The 22,404-nt window shown below is 41.7% G+C and overlaps 2 protein-coding genes and 1 long non-coding RNA gene across 3 annotated transcripts; 1 reads left to right on the top strand and 2 right to left on the bottom strand.

The window, feature by feature from the left end:
* Window positions 1-736: 736 nt before the first annotated feature.
* Window positions 737-4,435, bottom strand: LOC133003346 (uncharacterized). The gene is made up of 5 exons (XR_009678277.1): window positions 4,170-4,435; window positions 3,462-3,561; window positions 2,705-2,857; window positions 2,440-2,512; window positions 737-2,131 (listed from the first exon to the last, which is right to left on the bottom strand). It is a non-coding gene; the product is annotated as an uncharacterized LOC133003346 (long non-coding RNA).
* A 936-nt stretch (window positions 4,436-5,371) lies between these two features.
* rps6kb1b (ribosomal protein S6 kinase b, polypeptide 1b) lies at window positions 5,372-13,806 on the top strand. The gene is made up of 15 exons (XM_061072729.1): window positions 5,372-5,529; window positions 6,954-6,997; window positions 7,083-7,203; window positions 7,390-7,458; window positions 9,146-9,293; window positions 9,378-9,435; window positions 9,586-9,686; window positions 10,193-10,283; window positions 10,385-10,475; window positions 10,587-10,694; window positions 10,802-10,864; window positions 11,013-11,090; window positions 11,487-11,594; window positions 11,767-11,879; window positions 12,461-13,806. Exons 1-15 carry the CDS (start codon window positions 5,461-5,463, stop codon window positions 12,714-12,716), a joined length of 1,518 nt encoding a protein of 505 aa, XP_060928712.1. The 5' UTR covers window positions 5,372-5,460; the 3' UTR covers window positions 12,717-13,806.
* Window positions 13,807-14,070: 264 nt separating this feature from the next.
* slc33a1 (solute carrier family 33 member 1) lies at window positions 14,071-20,286 on the bottom strand. Its single transcript, XM_061072728.1, has 9 exons — window positions 20,174-20,286; window positions 19,151-19,605; window positions 18,807-18,960; window positions 18,086-18,281; window positions 17,775-17,977; window positions 17,492-17,676; window positions 17,303-17,420; window positions 16,429-16,644; window positions 14,071-16,316 (listed from the first exon to the last, which is right to left on the bottom strand). Exons 2-9 carry the CDS (start codon window positions 19,561-19,563, stop codon window positions 16,149-16,151), a joined length of 1,653 nt encoding a protein of 550 aa, XP_060928711.1. The 5' UTR covers window positions 19,564-19,605; window positions 20,174-20,286; the 3' UTR covers window positions 14,071-16,148.
* Window positions 20,287-22,404: the final 2,118 nt, after the last annotated feature.

The raw sequence follows: 22,404 nt of genomic DNA, 5'->3' as shown, positions 1-22,404 counted from the left end.
GGACAAATTGTCTTAAATTTTAAAATACTTAAAAGTTACTTTTATATTTTTGGATTTTAGATACTGGAGGATTTAACATGCTTTAAAAACCTATTGTTAGAGAATAACCCAGTAGTTTCCAAACTTGTCTTCTGACTCCTTACAAGAATCACAGTCTAATGCTGCTTGTTTCCATGCGATGTCCTGAGACTGCCCCCTGCTGGCTGCTGGGTTCCTCTGCTGCTCTTGCTTGGTTTGTGCAGCTTGTGATTAACTAAAGCTGTCCATAAAAGTAAATCTTTATTATCCTTCAAGGGCAATTTGATGTACAACCAGCAACCAGTGCACACTCTTAACCCGAATAAGTTGACATTACTTGAAAAAGGTGAGGAAACCCGTTGCCTTAAACCGTTTAAGTTTTTACATAAGGTAAAAACTAAACAAGTTAAGTTGTATTAACATAAAAACCTTAGTTGATTTAGTCCACATATTTGAGTATACATTAGTAATCTGAACTCAAAATCATTAGTTAACATAAATTAATTCTACTAGAAAGTCTAAGTGAATTGAAATTATAATTTTAAGTTAAACAAACTAACTTGTTTAAGTAATAACAACTACAACATTATTTAACTCTACTTAAAATCATTTGTTAATGTAAGAGATGTCTTTAAGTTTAATGTAATCATATTTTGAGTTTGCAAAATGCATTGTTTAAACAAAATCAAATGAAAAGTAAGACATTAAACAATACATATAAATGCTCCAATGTATTTTATTCTTGAAAAAACATTTAAAATGTTATATAACAGTAATACTTTTAAGACAAGTATAAACAGACACAAAAAAAACTGCCTGTAACACTTTGTTTGGTGAAGGAACACAGACGTACTGTATAACAATATCTGCTAAATCCTTGTAAACATTATGACCCATACATCAGTGAATTTAAACTGGAAACAACAATTTAACACTGTTTAAGAGATTGTATAAAATCAACTGAGTAGAAAATGCAGTCAAACATATGCCTCTATATCTTGCACCGTACAATACAAGTGGCTGAAAATTCCTTTCCCCTCTCTTTTTTTTTACTTATATCAGTTTTAACATAATACAAAGTAATAAACACTGATTCAGTGTTGACATTTTTGACTTTTGTCTACCTTTTAGAACAACCACAAATAAAACGTAATCGGCCTCTTCCACTGTTGCTAGTAGTACTGTTAGAAACTAAGGCAAATAAACCACTCATGACAATCACTCAAATAGCTTGAATAAACTAAATAAAAATTAGTTTGGAAAGGGATTATAACACACAGCATATAACAATATCTGATGTATGTATAAAAAACTGGACATATAAACTGGCTACAAGCCTCTAAAACTTAAACTGACTGGAGAAGGACAGATAAACCGTGTCAATTTTCAAATCTGGTGAACACAATATTCAGTCCTGAGCATACACCACAACACATATTGTACCATGGAACACACATGGCTGGAAATTCCTGTCTTTCATTAAACTTAGATAAATTCTTGCATAATACAAATAAACAAAAAACGTTTTGTTATGTGCTATTCCCGTGTAGCCAGACACCAAGCTTGTGGATTTGTCCATATGAGACCAAAACTTTATATACATGTATACATGTTATACATCGAGTGCTAACAAATTCATTTGTGTTCGTAAGAAAACTAGTCAGAAATATACCCACAGAATTATTTTTACAGATACAGTCATGTAGAAAGGGCAAAGCAAATTGTGGATTTGGAGTTTTTGTGGGTGCATGGCCTTTTTTAAACCATCTTGTATTAACTGACCTAAAACCACATTGACCTTCACTTAAGATCATTACATTTTTCAGTGTTTGCAACCTTGGTTTTAGCGCACTCTGGCCCAACGATAGAAGTACCTGTTGAATGAACTGGAATCTGTGCTTCATCGACTTGGGGTAGTTGAGGTTAAGTGCGTATGCAAGTCCCAATAGAAGACAAACAGCCCTCAGCAGGTCTTCAATGTTAACCATCACCACTTTTTCCTCAATGATTATCTTCAAAGATGCTGGATAGAGATGCAGCATCTTCTTGTTGACAGCTCAACAAGAAGGATCCTAATGTCGATGTGTTGGTAGGAATCATCATCATCTGAGTCCTTAAGGAGACAAACATAAGAGCACAAAGACATCTCTGTCATTAAATAAGCATTAGTAACGTTTAGCAATGTAGCCTAGTCATGGGATATTGCGAAACATGAGGGAGGGCTGAATTGGTCATGATTAAAGGAGTAAATTAACAAACACGTCACAAAAAAAAAGCAGTTTTTTGGGCTCAAATACTTCACCCACCCCTACGGTATAGTGGTGAGTAGATAATGAGTCCCTTTAACAAATAATTGATAAAAGATCAACATGACACATTCACAATGTTATATACTCTTTGATAAAGAAAGAGGTTACTTACAAAGCAAGCTTTGAAAAAGTCATTGGAGAAGGCCTCTGAGCATCATTGTACGAATATCTGTTGGATCTGTAGTCTTTTGGAGAGTAATATGACAACAAGAGTTAGATACTGTGGATACAATGACAGGAAATTAATGGTTTGTATGGGAGTGCCCAAATAACCAAGCACAATTTGGATTGTACTGCACAATTAATAAAGTACAACTTTTTTGGAAAATTACATAAGCTGTGAAAACAATGCAAATACAGGATGGGTATGGACCAACCTTGGTCTCTTGTGATAGCTGAGTCAACTGCTGCCCAATGATCCCTCTCTTACATCAAAATATTTCAACGAGACAAGGACTGTGCCGATCGATGCCCTCAAAGAATTCTTTTTTGAGGTTCTTGCCCACAATCCTACTGTACTTCATGTAGATCTGAAAAATACAAAGTTACATTAAAAAAATGTATCATTTAAAGTTTTTACAAGCTTTCAGACAAAAACAATGCAAGTGAAGTAACTTGTGACCACTTCTTCAGATGTAATTAAACAGAAAAACATAACATGCCTCCATACTGCTTGTGTGGAGTCATCTGAGTGTCGCCAAGCCCACTCCCACTGTCACATTCAAATTCAACTCGAAACGGCGTAATTTACACCAAGTTTTTGCCCTAAATGTCCACTACCTGAAGAAGCTATGTTACTGCGCAGCCTAGGGTGAGAGCTTGTGTGGAGTGTGCTAGGGTGAACAGACTCCAGAGGAGGATATCAGAGGACATTTAGGCTAAAAACTTGGTGTAAATGATGCCATTTCGAGACGAATATGAATGTCAGGGCTTGGTGACACTCAGATGACACCACTGATGGAAGCAGAATGGAGGCATGTTATGTTTTTTCTGCCGTTTTATTACTTCTGAAGAAGTGGTCACAAGTTACTTCACTTGTATTGGTTTTGGTTGCTTTTTAGTATTTTGTAGACTCAAACACTTCACCCACCCCTCCATTCGACGTAGTGGTGAGAAGATAATGGGTGAACATACCTGGTCTTCTGTGAATAGAGCAGGCCAGCGTTCCATTATCGTGCTTATGGCAGGTTCAGAGTCGAAAGGTCAGTTGGGCAGTTTCACACATGTGTGCCTCCTGTGCATTTGGGTGAATCTTAGATAAGTATACCTTAAGAGCATTTATGGAATTCAATTAGCACAAACATTATTGGTGTAAGCAAGGGAATGCTACAGTTCTGGTGTAGCTCCCATGTTTTAACCTGTAATGTTTTAAAAGGTGACCCCTTTCCTCAGATATAAAATCACAGTACTTACAGTTCCACTGCATTTTCACAACAAAGAGAAAATTAAAAAACGTCAGCCTAACATCTTAGTTGCAGTAACATAAACGCATTTTGAATAGATATGGTTATGAACAGAAAATAGCTAGCGTTAGCCACAAGCACGTGCAATCATAATGCCCCTCACTAACACAAAGCCTTTAGGTCACTGTTCCCAGAGATATCCACAGATTGTTCAATTAAACACTCGCCATTCCACTTGGTGTAGGATTAATAAACGCTGCTTAATACAAAAGAAGAAAAAAAAAGGTTTTCAAATGAATGCTGAAGCTTTGTGGTCGGCAGCTATCTATGAGCCGACAGAAAATCACATTGACACAAGTTAACTTTAGCTTGTATGGTCACTGGACCGTTTTTCTTTTGTAGTAACATATCCAGGAAAGCTACTGAAAATTATATTTACCGTTCCACTTGGTTTAGGCTTTGACACCGTCGAATATCACTCGTGAAGCAGCAGCAGCCAGACTCCTCACACCGGGCCCTGCAGGCATGTCCCAACATGCCACCGAGCAGAAATTCAAATAGGCCCCTCCCCTTTCTTACAGAAAAGCAACATTCTAAGTCAGCTCTGCTTAACATCATTAGTAACGTTGTGTGTTTCAGGTGAATAGTGCAAACAACTCATTTGATTAAGTAATGACATACTGTTTTCACGAAACTAGACATTATAAGTTATGACCACTAAACAAGTTTAGTTCAAATAAAATCCGGGTTAAGAGTGCATGACACAAATAAACCAATATATACAATGTAAATAAAACACAATAATAACCCTATAGACTAAGTAGCAGGGGAAAATTAGCTTTTAATAAATCAGCCAGAGCAGCAATCCAAGTCGCAAACAGAACCTGTCCCGTTGGGTGTCGGAGTACGGCCATGGCGAGTTGACTGGCATATGCCGTTCCACTCGACGCCGCTGGATGCACAAAAAGAGAAAAACAAATCTTGACAACAACAACCTCACAACAGTTCCTCATAGCAGCATGATGCATACAAAGAGAAGTATAAAAATCTACTCATTTTGGCAGCTTAGTAGGGACATTTGCTGATGTCACCATCCGTGGCTCCATGGACAGGCAAGCAAGCATCTAAAACATCCTCCTGGATGGGCTCCCTGTGTGAACAGACACGCTGCGGTGACAGTCTGCGGTTAGAGTCAAAGATGAATCAAAAAAAGATTTAATCATCAGGTGGACAATTCAGAAAGCACCGCAATTAGAGGAGGAGAAGACAGAACAATATAGAGGTAAGAATCACCCCGATTGTGGACATCATTAATGTTTATTTTTGTCGACATGACATGATATGCTATCAGTACAGCTGATTTCAGAATCTTTATATTTTTTGTTATATATTTTATTGTTTTTTATAGCTTACAATTTTGTCTTCCCAGTGTGTGCATCTGTATACAGTCCAAAAGTTATTGTGGATGCATGACAGCTTGTGTGTGTATGTTGGCCAGGGCCGGCCCTGGCCTCAGTGTTTGGTGTTTGGAGCATCAACTGTTTATAAGGAGCTTTTACCTGTTGTCAAAATAAAAGCCTCTCGCAGGTCCCCGCCCCCTGTGCTGGGCGCCGCAGTGCGCATGCGCAGCGTAGTAGCCGGTCATGGCGGCGGTGTGTGTTCGTCCATGAGGTGGAGGGACGCCTGCTCTTCTTGCGGTCTGTGACGGAGCCACCGAGCGACACGCTGCCATGGCGGGAGTGTTTGACATCGACCTGGACCAGCCGGAGGACAATGTCTCCGACGATGAGGTCGAGGAGGTACTTGAGCCGGAGCTGTTGAAGCGAGATGTCGAAGTGTGTGTGCACGGCGGCTAGCGGCTAGCGGCTAGCAGCTATTAGCCCGCTAGCCTGTCAGCCACCGCAGGCCTGCTCTGCACCGGGGCTGCAGGCCTCTGCTAGCGGGTTAGCACGTCTGACAGCGGCCGTCACGGAGCTGTCACTTGTTGGTTCTTTGTCTGTTCACTTCTAATCTGTAGCTGGGGGTCGAACACACGCCTTGTAGACGCTGTCACGTTTAAAAAAACAGCGGCTGTCACGCTGGAGCTGTGCAAGCCAAAAGCTTAAAGCAAAGCCCTACTTGGCCAAAGGTGCTGCGGTGATAAATGTGGCTCAGGGTGCAACAGTGTATTCAGACCAGAGTGTGAGAACTGAGAGCTGCAGCCGCTTCGTCTGTGAGGCTGAAACGGCTTTAGCTCCACACACACCCCCACTTTACTTTAAAGGACTTTTAAATCATGTGTACACACGTGTCAAACTCCTGGTGTCTTATTACAGCAAATCCCCTGCTTGAAGGAGTCGACATGTTATCTGCACACACACACACACACACACACATATGATGTGGTCTCAGAGTTTAATCGGCATATAAAGTGACCTTTTGCATTATCTTGCAACATGTTTTGTTGTTCATGTTGCACGGATTGAGCAACTATTACTATTGCAGCAAAGCATTTCTTGTTTGTCACCATCATGGTCAACAGACAGGGTGTTTGTGTGTTGTTGTGTGGTTGTGTGTTTGGAGATGTGAACAAATAAGTGCTGGATGAAGTGACCAAAAATTATATCAAACTAAACGTTTTTATTATCATGATTGTCACATTATTTCTTTCACGTGTTTCGACAGATTTTTGCTCCTGAGTGAAGGTTGTGCTTTTTAAAGCTTCTTTATTAGGCAGAGAATAAGTCTGAGGACGCTCAATCGTGTATTAAATCACATTATTATTATTATACCTTGATATATTGAACAATTGCTATGAATGTTTCTATTATTGAAGAATATATAGTGACAATTATTGATATTTTTCATCAGTTTCTATGCTCTACTCTTATTTCATGAACTATTACCAATCTTTACATTATTTGGGTTCATGAAAATGACGTAAAATACAGATCACAGTATCCTACATTAAAGTGGATTTACTTTGGAACTCTAGTTGTTTTCAAACCCAAATGTTTTCAGTTTAAAATTAAACCAAAGTTGGCCCCAAATTTTCAAACTACAAAAGTCGGAACCAGATTGTTTGTATATTTTCTTGCAAAAAGTGATAAATCGTTTATTTCAAATAGTTGCTGATTCATTGTTGCAGTTCTCAATACAAACTTATGAGATGTGCTCATGAAGTTAAAAGCTACACACACACACACACACTTTTTTTTGACTTGTGGTGTGTTTTTCCTTCCAGGCTTCAATCAATGATATCATGGATCAGTGCAGCGGCTTCGAGTTGTAAGTATTCAGTCCATCTGTGCTTCTGTCCAATGCGTGATGTGGAAAAACCAAGTGTGAGCCTGTGAATCGAACGTCTCCACAGCAACATGGACGACTGCGAGAAGATCGAGATATCAGAGGACGTCGTCAACCAGGGGACGGAGAACATCCGGCCCGAGTGCTTCGAGCTGCTGCGGGTCCTGGGGAAAGGTGGTTATGGAAAGGTACTTATAGAAAGGAACTTGTGGTACCCGAGAAGCAGCGAGGCCGGAGAAAGTACACTGAACAAGCTCACACTCCTCTACGGCCATAAACACACACTTTATTGTGTATTCTGTGGTTCTGAGTTATTTAGACTGCTTTTTCATTTTATTATTCAAACCACGTGTATCTCTCTCCGTTCTTCGCAGGTTTTCCAAGTCCGAAAAGTTGTTGGCGCTGCATTGGGCAAAATATTTGCCATGAAGGTTTTAAAAAAGGTACTTAATTTTTTTTCTCCTTGCAATGCAGATGCACTCGTTCTATTAGTAACGTTCAGCTGCTCTCACTTTTTAATTCTGTGAACATAATTGCATGCCTGTTAGCACAGATAAACCTCATGTTGCTCCTTGTCTGCAAATATTGTCCGTCCTTGAAGCCAGTGGGGGGGGTAAGATTTCACTGCTAGTTGGTTGATTGCCATCTGCGCTGCTCTGCTGCAGCCTTGGCACGTGCAGCGCTCTGCTTCAGCCCTCGAGGTCCCGCTTGACATTCTCACCGCTCCTGCTTGATTTTTCTGAAATGACCCCGCTGACATGACAGAGACCTGCCAGATTTCAGCCAGTTGTTTTCGAGCACTAAAACGTCACAGTGACAGACGGAGGCCAGGGCCCGTAGTTATGTAGCATCTCGGATAGAGAGGCCTCTGTCCTGACTTGCCCAAACTGGAAACATGCATTCAGTCTTGCATTTAGGCTTAATGCAAAGTTTGATTTAAGAAAAAAAAAAAACTATAACCAGACTGGAATAACATTCTGTCCATGATAATAATTTCATCAACAAAAAGTGTGATCACTGCAAACAATGTTTAAATGTTCTTGCTGTTTACACACAAACAAAAAGATGCAGCTACATCAGAAATTTGACAGCTATGGTTTACACCGTTACGCCTCAAATTATAATATACATTTTAATTTGGTGTAGCTTGTATATTGAGATAAAAAAATTGTCTTTCTGTGAGTGCAGTTAGCTTTTGATACATGTAATGCTGTAATCTGAAATGTAATTTCACCCATTATTTCTACTTCAGCCTGTGTGCTGAGAAACGCTGAGTGTCATATATCAACCGTGTCATGTTACTTCTTGCACTATGAGGCTCATACACTCGTAATAAGTCCTCGTCTCAGACGCTCAATCGACACTTGCCCAGGTAATAAGAAGAAAGGTTAAAAGCTTTGCAGCGGCGGATGGAATTAGTTTATTTTATTATGAGACCACACACTGAGTTTTCAGAACAATTCAGAACACAGTGCGTAAACCCTAATCAGCCTGAACATGGACTGATGTCAACAAACTTCTCAGAGTTAAAATCCGCGATGGTTGTTGGCTTCAGTCGACCTGAGGACGCTCCATCTGTCCACAGGGTTGATGCTGACAGGCAGCTCGTCAGATCTCCAACAGAAGTGGTTCACAGATATGAACAGAAACTGAGTGTTTGTCTCGAGCTGGAGAAACACAGGTGCACGTATCGGCCCATTGACTTCAACCAACTCTGCTCCCAGTAGAACAACATGCACCCATTAAGGACTGCACTCTAACTCTGGTTTAACTCTCGTATTTGCAATATTCATTCGGTCTGTGCAATTCAATATTCACAGTTAAAAAATGTATTGTAATGCTTTGGTGTTGCAATTCTTTTAAGTGTTTATTAAGAAAGGATAGCTGCTTTTAGAACACGACTCAAGAAATGTGGAATCTGCTTCAAAGTTAATTCTTTAAACTAGATTAGTTGCTCAGCTCAACAGCTGCTTCCCAAATGTTGCACAGTAGAATACGTCCATCCCTTAGTCATGCAGGACGAGCAGCTTGTAAGACTGACACGCACACTGGAACATTTCACATAAGCCGTGGGTAGAACATTCCCAGTTTCACTTACTGTATCTTTCTTTGGGCTGCTGGGAACACCAGGCAATGATTGTGCGCAACGCCAAGGACACAGCCCACACCAAGGCGGAGAGGAACATCCTGGAGGAGGTGAAGCATCCCTTCATTGTCGATCTCATTTACGCCTTCCAGACCGGAGGGAAGCTGTACCTCATCCTGGAGTACCTGAGTGGTCAGTATGAGCGAGACGCACATCCGCTACTAACATTCATGCTGAATTCAGGAAATGAGACTTTAATGTTGTTGACCTGTGCAGGAGGAGAACTCTTCATGCAGCTGGAGAGGGAGGGCATCTTCATGGAAGACACAGCCTGGTAAACTTCCCTATTTTCCTATTGATACAAAACACATTTATAATGCAGCTTAATTTTGATCCCTGCTTTGTTACCAACCGAGGCTCACTGGTGAAAATGAGCCTCACCACAAACCTAATAGTTAATAACAGCATTTAAACCTCTCTGTAGTTTTTACCTGGCAGAGATCTCCATGGCTCTGGGCCACCTGCACCAGAAGGGCATCATCTACAGAGACCTGAAGCCTGAGAACATCATGCTCAACAACCACGGTGTGTGCTTTATCTCTAGTGCAGTACCTGTTCTAAACCTGTCTGTTTGGTTTGCTCGGCCTGTGGTGTTGCTGGTTTTACATTTCTAGCTGAAACTGAAAAAAGTGCAGAACTGCTGCTGCACAAAGGGCTGTTCACACGTTTACTCAGAGTTTGGCAGCTCACTCTGTACTCACTTCCCTGAACTGAGGGATTGGTTGTCTTTGCTTTCGTCGTGATCAACAACGTCTCTTTTAATATCGAACGTATCGCACCAAATACGACACCGGACTTCTTCGGGAAGATGATAAGATGAACGCTTCTGAAAATATGCTTTTTTTCATTTACAGACAGAGATTTCTGGAATAGTCCGATAGATAGAAAGATAGTCTTGATTTGCTACCTTGTTTATACACCCTAATACAGCACAAGTGTATGATTTTTAACCCTTCACATTTGAGTTTAATGTACAGATGCATGTATCCACTGCATCTATAATCAGCTGTATCTGGTCATGTTCCTTCCAGGCCACGTGAAGTTGACAGACTTCGGGCTGTGTAAAGAGTCCATTCACGACGGCACAGTCACCCACACTTTCTGTGGAACCATCGAATACATGTGAGTCCTGCTCTTTCATCTCTCTCATGCACTTACTGGTACTTACTGGTTCTCCTCTCCATGTTAATCAATAATCATGGACTCTCAATCATTTGTTACAGGGCTCCAGAGATCCTGATGAGAAGCGGACACAACAGAGCAGTGGACTGGTGGAGTCTGGGCGCTCTGATGTACGACATGCTCACAGGCGCGGTCAGTTCAACAGCTCCAACATAATACTATTGTGTTTCTACGTCACTCTAATTTTTTGCGCCGTGCTCTGGAATATGCGAGTTAACCTGTTGTCTTCTCTTCCTTCTGTAGCCACCGTTCACAGGTGAGAACCGGAAAAAGACCATCGACAAAATCCTGAAGTGCAAGCTCAGCCTCCCGCCCTACCTCACACAAGAAGCTCGGGATCTGCTGAAACGGGTACCTGCTGTTTGTTTCTCCGCTCATGATACTCCTGGTGTTTAACAGAATTAAATGTGGCGTTGTTGTGGTGGCGTTATGTTGACATGTTGCCTCTGGTTGTGCAGTTGTTGAAGAGAAACGCCTCATCGCGGCTGGGAGCTGCAGCAGGAGACGCCGCGGAGGTTCAGGTGAGAGCAACACAGGCTGCTCACAGTGAAACGACACACAGGCTCCTGTGGCTGAGCACTAAAACATACCGGGCTGTGAATAATGCAAATGAGTCAAAATTACATAAATTAATTAATTTGCCTTTTAATTTGATGACACTGTTTGTAGGCTCATCCCTTCTTTCGACACATCAACTGGGAGGATCTTCTGGCTCGGAAAGTGGAGCCTCCTTTTAAACCCTTCCTGGTGAGTATAATAGGAGCAGACCACAAAGATTTCTGAAAGGAAGGAAAGGCCCAAATTGTTATTCTTTGCCAAGAGTCTGGCAACACTAAACATCTCTTACTCAATGCGAAGCTGCACTAAGACTGTTTCACGTTTCACATTTCATGGACTGTCACAGTTGCCCTATAAGGTTACATTCTATCCCCTGACGCTGTGCCGGTGGAGGCAATCAATTGGACAGAAGTTTTCCACATAATGGGTTTTAACTTTGGTTAACTCCCCAGATTAAACCAATCGACAACTTTCAGTTATCGAACCAAGCTCTTCTCTAGTTTCAGACCTCCTCCTATTTATCCTGATAGCTGGCACATCTGCTTCACCTCCTCACCTGTCTTTATCTCATCTCTCTCTTCGCAGCAATCGGCCGAAGATGTGAGTCAGTTCGACTCCAAGTTTACCAGTCAGACGCCTGTGGACAGCCCTGATGACTCCACCCTCAGTGAGAGTGCTAATCAAGCCTTTCTGGTAACTCCTTTGTTTCTCTGGTCTTAATTTCGAAAAGCTCCGTCTCTTAACCACAAAACGCAATCAAAATCAATATGAGCTTGAACTGAAATGTTCCTGTAGGAAAATCTCCCCCCCCTAAAATGTGTCTTAGCACCAGCTGGACCTGTGTTTAACCTCTGGTCACTTGTAGGGTTTCACGTATGTCGCTCCATCAGTCCTGGACAACATTAAAGAAAGGTTCTCATTTGAGCCCAAAACCCGCTCACCTCGACGAATCCTGGGCAGCCCGAGAACTCCTCTCAGGTATGTCAACCCACCGACTGCAGCAGGTGCATCAGAAATGTCTGTGTTGAGAAATTACATTCTGGACCATGATAGTGCTCAGTGGGTCTTGGTTCAGGTCCTGAGATCTGGCTTCCGAATCCTTGATCGACTCCTGTTGTCTTTCTAAGTTGTCGTCTTCTACATGTACAGCACCTCTTCCATCATTAGATATTTTCGTTCTTTTAGGTAGAAACATCATCAACACACACACTCGCTGTGAATTCTTCGTACCTTTTCCTGCTGTATTATTAAGCGAGCTCACTCGGATATTTTCCAAACATTTTACTTGAAATGTCAAGAGCAACTGACACTTACAAATTCCAGAAGTTCTCTGTATGTCTGATATGTTTCAAAATAAGTTTTTTATAAGAAGCAATATATTTTAAGTTTCTTCCACAACTACAATCGCTGAGTTGTGTTCATCTGATGTACTATACCTCTTATATTACTGTACTCGATGGCTGAATCTGACCAAAGAAAAAGCCACAGGAAAAGAAATCATACATGTTTCTGAATGTTGTAAAAGCTTGTAACCCACGTCCCCCTTTTTTTACTTTCAGTCCAGTCAAGTACGCAGGGGCGGACTGCTGGCCCCGGAGCCCGCTCCTCACTGGCGGAGGACCAAGCGTCCTCCAGTCTCCTCAGGACCAGGCCATGGAACTGTCCACCCCAGAGCAGATGGATGTCACAAACAACTCCGAGGTCTCGGCCCCTCTTCCCATCCGTAAGCCTACAGGGGTCAACCTGGGTCAGATGAAGCAGCAAGCGTACCCTTCCGCGGCCAAGCGGCCCGAACATCTACGTATGAACCTATGACCCATCACACCTCTTTAGGAGAGTTTATTTCCTGACTTCTTTTTTTTTTCTTTTTTTCTTTATTGATATTTTTTAAGAAACAAAGCAAAAAGAGATGGATGCTAGAGACAATGAAAATCAAAAAATTGCACATCCGCACACTACATACACTGTCACAAGCTGGAGTTTGTGGGTCTGGGACTCGGGCGTGCTGCAGTCGAGAGCTACCAACATCACCATCTCACCCCTTCTCCCCCGATGCCTCAGGTGTGACCTGAAACCCCCCCTGCCCTCTCCTACCATTACAAAGTAGACTTCCAAGACTTGAAATATATTGAGGAGCTACAGCCTTTGTGTGATCGTGAACTCGAAGGTGATAACGTATCACACAGTATGCAAGCGACTTAAAGCTAAAAGGCAACCAGTCTACTGTAGGAGATGACGTCCAAGGTGCTCTGTGCTTTTTAAATGAATTCCAGTGAGAAACCGCTTCCATGGGGGGATTGTGATAGTATTTCTTCTTAGACTCAAATGCTTCCTGGCTCTGAATGAAAAGAAACAAATGAGGTTTTTGATTGAAAAAGATAAATCATCATCATCGTGAGCAGTGGAGATGCAGAGGTTCTGGTACTGATTAACATAGGTTTGCATCTTATGATGTTTTATGAAATGGCTGCATTAACTGTGCTGTGGTGAATCAGAGAACCCAAATTAAAGGAGAAGAAAAAAAACACTTTGACTTTTCACATTCTTTGAGCGTTGATGTTGAGGATGAATTGTGAAACTGCTTATTTGATGTGGGATCCATACGTCGATTATCTCACCAGACATGATTGAGCATGATGCAATGTTGACGTGACTCACTCACCCATCACCACAGCAAACTTCTAAGAACTGATCTCGGTGCTGCTCTGTCACACCCAGCCTCCCCCTGCTCCCTCTCCATCTGGCTGCTGGAGTGAGTTCATAATGGGAGTCTGAGGCACCAGTTGATCTGGTCACTGTTTGCAGTTGTGAGGGTTAATTCTCCAAAAAGTTGGAGGCAACATTTATAAAGCCTCTTGCATCAGCATTTACTTGTTTAGGAGGGACATTTTAGAATTCCTGAAAAGCAAGGAAAATTATAATAAAATGTAAAAAAAAAAATACAAAGTGCATTTTGTCTTTTGTGTATGCAGCAAATCATCTATATTCAGATTTATTTAAAATCAATAGTGCATCATATGAATGGTGAAGAACTTTACATTCATTATAACAGCAGATTTTACTTTGTCACCCTGTTTTTTTTACGATTGGGGGATTTTGATTCATTGTAATGAATGCGGGATGACGAACACAATTTTCAGTGGCTGAAATTACAGCAATTCAAAAGCCAAAATATGCAACCAGTATTTTAATGTCTGGTGAAGAACATACAAACTATCTCCTGTCAAAAAGAATAAAAACAAACATTGTCCTGTCAATTGCAGAAAGGCTCTGAGTATGAGTTATATTACAGTGATGATCTGGCACAATGAGCATTTAAATTCAAAACTGTTTGACCTTTAAATAGCTGTTCATAAAGTAACTATGAAATCAGGAACTATGCAAAACAAGTAAAAATACAAGCTTTCCTCACATCTACGCTGGCTTTAGAGAAAATACTGCAACAATCAGATAATGTACAATTTTTTTAAAACATCTAAGCCGAGCGTTTGCTTATGAGGCTGCTGGTCTGGGATTTGCATTGTTTTGTGAGCAAGAAATTCATTGTACTTCACATTTTTTAAACAAATGAAAAAAAAAATCCTGAATATCATTACCAACTGGAAGTGCAATTGGAGAGCACATAACGCTTCCAAGGCAAATGACAATCTTGCCATGATAAAGAAATAAATTATAATTAATTAAATGGGTTCTTCCATGGGTCATAACCCAGCCCTCCACAAAACTTCATGGAAATCAGTTCAGTAGTGTATGAATAATCGTGCTAACAAACAAACTAAAGAAAACATAACCCGGCTCTGTTGATATGACCAACAGGTTAGAACAGGTAAATGAAGCAGCGTCCAATATTAACAATTCAAATTGGTCCTATAACCAAGCAGACTCGAGGGAAATTTGGAGAAATAAAAGATACAAAAATCATTTAATATTTCAGTCATCTCAATTCATTAAACATCTGTGACACTGGTTTCATATTATGAATATATCACTGTGCAAATGAAACTCTTCATAATGAATGTGTGCTCACACACACAGGAGTATGTAAAAAGAATGAAGAAAGCAGTGGAGCTTTTTTCCGTTATCGGAAAAACAACAGTATATGAACTCAACCACATAATAATATTCAAACCATATAGAACTAATAATCCCTGCCTGGATCTTCAACCACAGATCTTCCAGCTTGTTGCTGCTGGATGGTCCTCAAAGTCGAGACACTTTGATCAGCTACACAAGGCACAAAGAACTTCAGAGGAAAACAACATTTAAATAATATTTTTTTAAAAATCAGATCTAAATTAAACAACTAAAGTGAATCTTCTTCACTCAAGGTTAAACTTGCGTGGATTATCAGACGGGCGAATTTGACGGTACAATGAAAGATCAGATAGTTGGAGACATGAACCCACGGTATCTCAAAACCTTTAACATACACGTCTTATCATATGTAGGTATGTATTATAGTACTCCTGATACTATGGCCTAAATACCAACGTGAGGCTGCAGATTAGAGACTATTGGAGTCACTGCACATTCACCTTTTGCTGAAATAGATTGACGGTGTGCGTAAAGGTCCCAGCAGAGAATCCCCCCCATGTAAAAAACTGTGTGGAGACTTTATGGGAATGGACAACACAGTGCATCGCTACATATTCCCTTTGCCATCCTTGAATACAGAAGATACAACTATTGTCCAGGAGGAGTGTGTTGAGTTTACTAAAATTAATTTCTAAATATCCAAGGGCTCAAATTTAAATAGCATACTTTTGCTGCCATTTTTCTTTAGAGGTTTAAAAGGTGCAAATCCAACCATCTGGTAATTCATGCAAGTTAAAACAGAAAAAGGAAGTAAGTCTTTGACCCAGCTCTGGTTTGGTAAGGCTATATTCAAGTAGCAGATTGTGGTTTGACAGAAAAGACTATTTTTAAACTTTCTAAAAAAGTTCTTGACCAGCCGGAATGTTTCCAGGACACTGTTACAGCTACAGTTAGCACGAGTGACGACCGAAAGGGCTTTTAAACACCACGTCACAACGGTGCTTTCCTTCAGATTTACGTGCTTCAAGCTGGCAGAGTTGAGAAACGGTTTTCTGAACGTAGCAGCTAAAGCGGGACCGAGCTGAATATGAGTCAGACGGGCGTGGATGGAATGACAGTATTTTTCAGAGTTCTGCTGTTTTTGAGGCAGAGGATGCAGAGGTACAGTGCATCAAGAAGAGTCTGTGGTGTTGATGATGTAAGTGAGTAACGTCACTGGTTGATTCTGCACCTCCATGCGGCCGGGCTCTCGTCTTGCAGCCGTCTCATTTTCTTCCCTAACCACACCCACCAGGCTAAACCAATCACGACACAAACCACCGACTCCACGTAGTAGCCGTCCAGTGTCGTCACACAAGCGCCGCCTTCCTTCACGCACAGCTGGAAATGGGAAGAGGGAAAAGGAAGAAGAAGAGTCAGTTTAGGATTTTTAGATTAGGACATACAGTCAGATCCCTCCTGAGAGTTTCATCCTCTCCCCCTGCCCACTCACCCCTGCCTCCTCGGGGGAGCCACAGGTCTGCCCGATGGCCCCCTCACACGCCTTCGAGGTCAGTGGATCCACCATCCACAGAGCCACAGTGGACGGCCAGTTCCCTCCGAGGTTAGTGACCGTGTTCAGCAGGGTCATGTACGTGCCGCCGATGAGGGGGTCGCTCACTTTGGCGTGGAAGGCCATGCAGGCCACGTACATACTGTACAACGCCACCTGGGGTCAAAACACAGGAAACTTTTGTTTTAGAAGAGCATTGCAGGGTTCATACACATTTTGACCAATGGATTTCCATGACTTTTCCATGACTTTTCAATAACTTTAAACCAAATTCCCATGACCAAACATTTTGTGAAATCTCGGTGTATATATGTGAAAAAGTGACGAAATGTATTATTTAAACTAACAATGAGAATTCCAAGGCATACAGTTCAGCTTAAATGACACAAACCCAAGTATGCCTGCTTATATTTTGAGTGTATTTCTTTAAAAGCATAGGAATTATTTAAAACTCAGCATAAATGAACGACATGAAAATACGAATATAACACATTTCCACGACTTTTCCAAATTTTTTGGGATGTTATTGTTTTCCATGACTTTTCCAGGCCTGGAAATACACATTTAACAATTCCATGACTTTTCCAGGTTTTTCATGACCGTAGGAGCCCTGGCATTGGGTTGAATGATTTATTGCTCCTGATAGCCTGATGGCAACTAGAATTACTAGCTGGAGTTGTATGACTGATAATAGGAAAAGTTCAGGTCTTAATAAGAACATCAACATTGATTTGGAAAAACTATATCAAACACTGGAATAAAGGGAGAGAAGGGGGGTAATATACTTGTTAGTATTAACAGAGGACTACTGCACCTGATGCCCTGCGTAGCTGATCAGCACGATGGTGTAGTAGTAAACAGGGAACCCTCCGTCTTGTTTCACACTGGACGTCCACCACACCAGCAGCGCATACTCAAGGCCTATGAGCAACCTGCAATCACAACACTCTGTTAGCGTTTGGTTTATATGAATGTCTGTATGTTCTCAATCGCGCGTCAATACCTGAAAGGAAAGGCCTTATAGAAGATGTCCAGCGGTCGGGGCCCTGCTGTGTATTTACTGATGACGACCGGTAGAAGAATCTGCAGAGGCACCATGGGCACCGCCAGCAGTGCCAGCTGCTCCTTGGGAACTCCAGCCTCTACCAGCTTCAGACCTGTCACCGCATCTGCTGCAGAGAAGCCGATCTGAGAGGAGGTAAATTAAATATTTATCAAGAAACGGTCACATAGAGCAATCTGCCAAATGCTTACATTTTTAGATCATTTCAAAAATGGTAACGTACTTTAGCGGTGAGAAGCAGGGCACAAAATGTGAAGACTGTGGGCATCTTGATAATGGTGAAGAGCAACTTGTAGGTTTCCAAAACGCCCTTTGTCTCCTCCTGTGGGACTCTCCTCTTCCCTCTGCCGTTCGCAGTCTCCCTTTTAAAGACGGCCACCAGCGTTGTGGAAATCAGGAACACCACTCCCCAAAAAAACAAGAAGTCTGCAGTGGAGCAATAGAAAGCAGCAGAAATTACGATATTTAACTGATCATCGTGGAAACTGTAAAAAACATTATTAATCTTTTTAGCAGGTCAGGGATAGAAAATACCTGACAAGGTCACGATGCCTGTGTCCTTAGGCTCCGATCTGAGGTACTTGTTGCAGAAATTAGCAGACTCCAGAGCCAGAAAGAGCACGTTCCCCAAGAAGTATCCAGCCGTCTGACCTACAGAGTTGCATGTAGATGCATAACCCACATTTTCTCTGGACAACATGGTCAGGGCCCAGCCATCCACAGCTATATCCTTGGAGACAAAAAAGGAAGAGAAACTGAAGGATGAAGATAAGAAGCTATCTACTAGGGCTTGGCGATATGACTTATGACAATTTCCTGATTTCAAACCTTTACCGTGATTAATTGATTATTTTTAATTAATTAACTTTTTTTGTTTTTTAGAGCAAATCAAAAAAAATTGTACCAATTCCTGTTGAGCATTTTATGTTTAAATACTTAAAATTTACAACAAGGGGTCCTGCTTATGGAAGCCGCTGTATTTTATACAGTAGCCCAGACTGGACAAACTAAACAGCCTTTGAGTTTTTATGAAACTGGAAGGGTTCTCTCGGGTGAGAGTGAGGTGAGGGGCTATTCAGCTGCAACATGCAACTTCACCAGTAGATTTCACTAAATTCTACACACCGAACCTTTAAGTCAGTCAGAGGTTATCAATGTATATTTCAATGTATTTTCAGGTAACTGCCCAGTCTCATTATCTACAGTATTTTTTCTCTCTGCATGTGTGTCTGTGTCAGTGTTTATGATGGTCTACCTGTGTGGCTGCCAGGAAGGCAAGCATGAAGAACACTGCAGTGAGTATCCCCACATTCGGTCCTCCCTCGCTCTGCAGCAGTGCTTCAACGGTGACAGACAGGTAGAGCATGAAGAGGCCCAGCAAATACTGTGTGGGCACCAGCCATGACTTTCTGCAGAGACAGAGGAAAGAGATAGGTGCAGGTGAATGATCAGTGAAAAGATGCTGTACAAACTAAAACATTCAAACAGTATATCTGTGATGATTCTCAGTCCATCGGGTCACGGTATCTTCTGGGGTGGTGCATGTATATACAAACGTAAAATGCCTGGAGATAAACAGTAAACATGTGTCTTTCTTACCTTCTGCCAAACCTGCTGAAGTAAAGAGCATCCACCAGTGGAGCCCAGAGCAGCTTGAGACTAAACGGCCAGAAGACGAAGCTGAAAAAGGCCTGATCTTTGTAGCTGACGTTTTTGCGCTGTAAGATGAGTGGGATGCTGCCGGCCAGTCCCAGAGGAATCCCTTGGAGCACGTAGAGAAACAGAAGAAGCGACACGTTGCCCAACTCGCCACGGATCCCCGGCCGGCTGGCGTGCCTCCTGCCCTCTGAATCCGACCCTCTGATGAGACCCTCCGCCTCGTCCTCTTCCTCCGGCTCAGAGACACTCATCTCTCCTCTGTGCAGGTCCCCAATGTTCACATTTGCGGGGGTGGAACCTGCCAGCTTCCTCTGCCGCCCGTTCTTGTGTGCGATCACATCTGAAGGATCCATGTTGGAGCAGCGGACATTAAACCAGCTGTGTCCTCAGCAAGTCTAAAAGATGGATGAGAGAGAATTATTGAAACAACTGCACAGATTGTTAATACTCAAAGTCTCAGTTAGTTGGCAGACATTACAACCATTAGATTTTTAGGAAGCACAGTCATGAAGAACACAACATAAAGTGTTAAAACAGTCTGGTTATTAATTACAAACATTTACATACAATTGCAATATCATTTTGAACAAATAGGATTGTGTATAACTATAATATCAATAGTCAATAGATTTGTTTCTCCACTTATCTTGTTGACAACAAGATGGAGGAGATATTATACATGAATAAATGGACCTGTCATAACAGCTGTAACCTTCAAACGACCAGCAAGGACCATATTTCACAATAATGGGCAAATATAAATATACCTAAATTACAAATACATTCCATTGCAATATATCAAATTACATTCTATCACATGAGGGGGAACTGTACGAAGCAAACGAACAAAGGGGGAAAGAGAGAATCCCCCCAGCAGAGAGTGAAACCCACCTGGAGGTGATGACAACATGTCGGAGCAACAAACACAACAACACAGCAGCAGCTCAGCCGGACACTACTCACGTATTCTACGATCCTTCAGTCGCAGCATGGAAACACCGAGGTCAAACAACCGGGAGATTTCTACCGTGACACTTCAGATCAGCCTGTGGCAGCAACACGGCGGACTCAGGAAGAGCGGCTGGTCCGACGCTCAAATGAGTCCGGCACCTACAGCTGACGTGTCAATACACGAGGAAGATGTGTTCCGCTTGACATCTGGCCAGTGGACCCTTCTATTACAGAGACAAGGGAGGAGGTGAGTCAGACTAGTTCCCCCTGTAGCATGGGGGTGTGTGTGTGTGCTGGTTACAGAGCTCGGACAGACGCCTGGACACATTTGAAGTAGATGTCCTCCTGCTGGACATCCTGCAGCTTGGCCTATGGGACATATGCAGAGGGCTGGGGGGGGGCTGAGGCTCCTCCATAGCTCTGGACCTGCTGTCCCGCTCCCTCGGCCTTCTCCTGCTGCCAGCAGCTTTTTAGAGACATGGACAGAGGGACAGCGTTGAGGACCAGGTCAAACTAGTCACATCAGTGTATTCAGTCTGTTTCCTGTCCTACTTCATGGATCATAGTACTTGAGGATAAACAGCTCCTGTTGCTGACCTCACAGAGCTTTACTTTCAAACTGCACCATCAAAGTGTCAACACTGGTTAGAGTAGTTACCAACACTACACAACATTATCACAGTCATACTATAGCTCTATAATACACACAGGCAGAAGGATGAAGTAACTAAAGGAATAAAGATATTACATGTTCTGTAAATGTTCTGTAAATAAAACAATGTTTGAATCACAAATAACTGTGAATGAATAAATTAATACATTTAAAAATCATTTAAATTCCTCCCCTGATCATTGATGACGTCAGTTTTACCTTTACGTTACCCAAATCTGAGATACTCGTCTGTTTCACACCTCCACAGACACTTCAGCCTGCAGGGATGTAGACTCTCTGGCAGGAGCTGTTGGACTCACAGGGACACTATGTCTCTCCTCCTGTCCCCAGCAGAGGGAGCTTCATACTAACATCTAATCCTCATATGATGAGGCCTCAGAGATCAGACAAACCTCATTCTGTGGGATGGAGGTCAGAGACATATCCAGACTGGATATTTCTACTCTTGTATATCTCCACTGACTTCCACAACAAAACTTAGGCTGATATCCTTCAACCCGATACAAATACACTGTTATATGTTAATTTATTTCCATAAAACTCAAATCGTTCATCTTCTAGAAATCTAAAGACTGCTGGTCCATTAAAGTAACTCATAGCTACAGCTGTCAGATACATGAAGTAACAGTCTACCTCAACAGTGACTTACACTTCTTGATGTACTTATTTCACCACTGTAAACGGCCAGCCTGCACAAACAGCAAGTAATACCACAGGATTTTGTATTAATCAATAAAGAGCATTTTAAAGTTCACTTTACTCCATGATCAATACAGCTTGTATCTTCAGAGGAAATATCACAACAACAATTATATATCCACAAAACCCCACCTTAATCAAAGCAGTGTGTGTAAGATACACTAGATCCTTTCATCTGTGTATCATTCACATGACAATTAAAAGAGAGAAAGAGCATTTTGAGTCTCCTGGGTTTTTATATATTTCCTTCATCGCTATTTAAACCAAAATGATAGCATCTTTTTTTTATATCAAAGAAGTCACAATTTTTAGAATAGTTTTGGAGCCTAGTGGTTAAAGTACATGAAGTCAATAGTGATCAATAGGTTGAAATGTTATGGATATACATTGATCTGTATGGACCCGCCGTTGTTTACATCAGTCAATATATTACTAAATGTTAAGTCAAGCATGCTTGTTCTATACATACATTTTAAATATTTGGTTATGTGCTTGTTGTCCCTGTTTGAGATCTGTGTCAAATTGAGGTGTACAAAATATTCCCAAAAAATTTAACTTTTAAATAAAGAGGAAAGTAGTGGATCTAAATTTTCTTTAACCACGCCACCAATCATGTCCAAAAACTGTGCTGCAGCCTGCTTGATCAATACCTCTTTTATTACCGGTCATGACGCACCCATTACACCACATTTTACTTAGAGGTAATGAATGACTGCATGCTCGGCCTTGTGGTTGCTGTGAGTGCATGTGAAGCTGCTTATCCTCACCGATGGCATGTGACAACACACGAGCATTATCGGTCTGATCGGCATGTGACGAGAGGAGCACAGTGAAGCAGAGGGTCTTTGTGAGTGTCCCAACACAGAAGACA

This window comes from Limanda limanda, chromosome 6, assembly GCF_963576545.1.
Source record: "Limanda limanda chromosome 6, fLimLim1.1, whole genome shotgun sequence".
NCBI lineage: Eukaryota > Metazoa > Chordata > Actinopteri > Pleuronectiformes > Pleuronectidae > Limanda > Limanda limanda.
The sequence above is the reverse complement of the archived record's forward strand: the minus strand, read 5'-3'. Positions and strand labels throughout refer to the sequence as shown.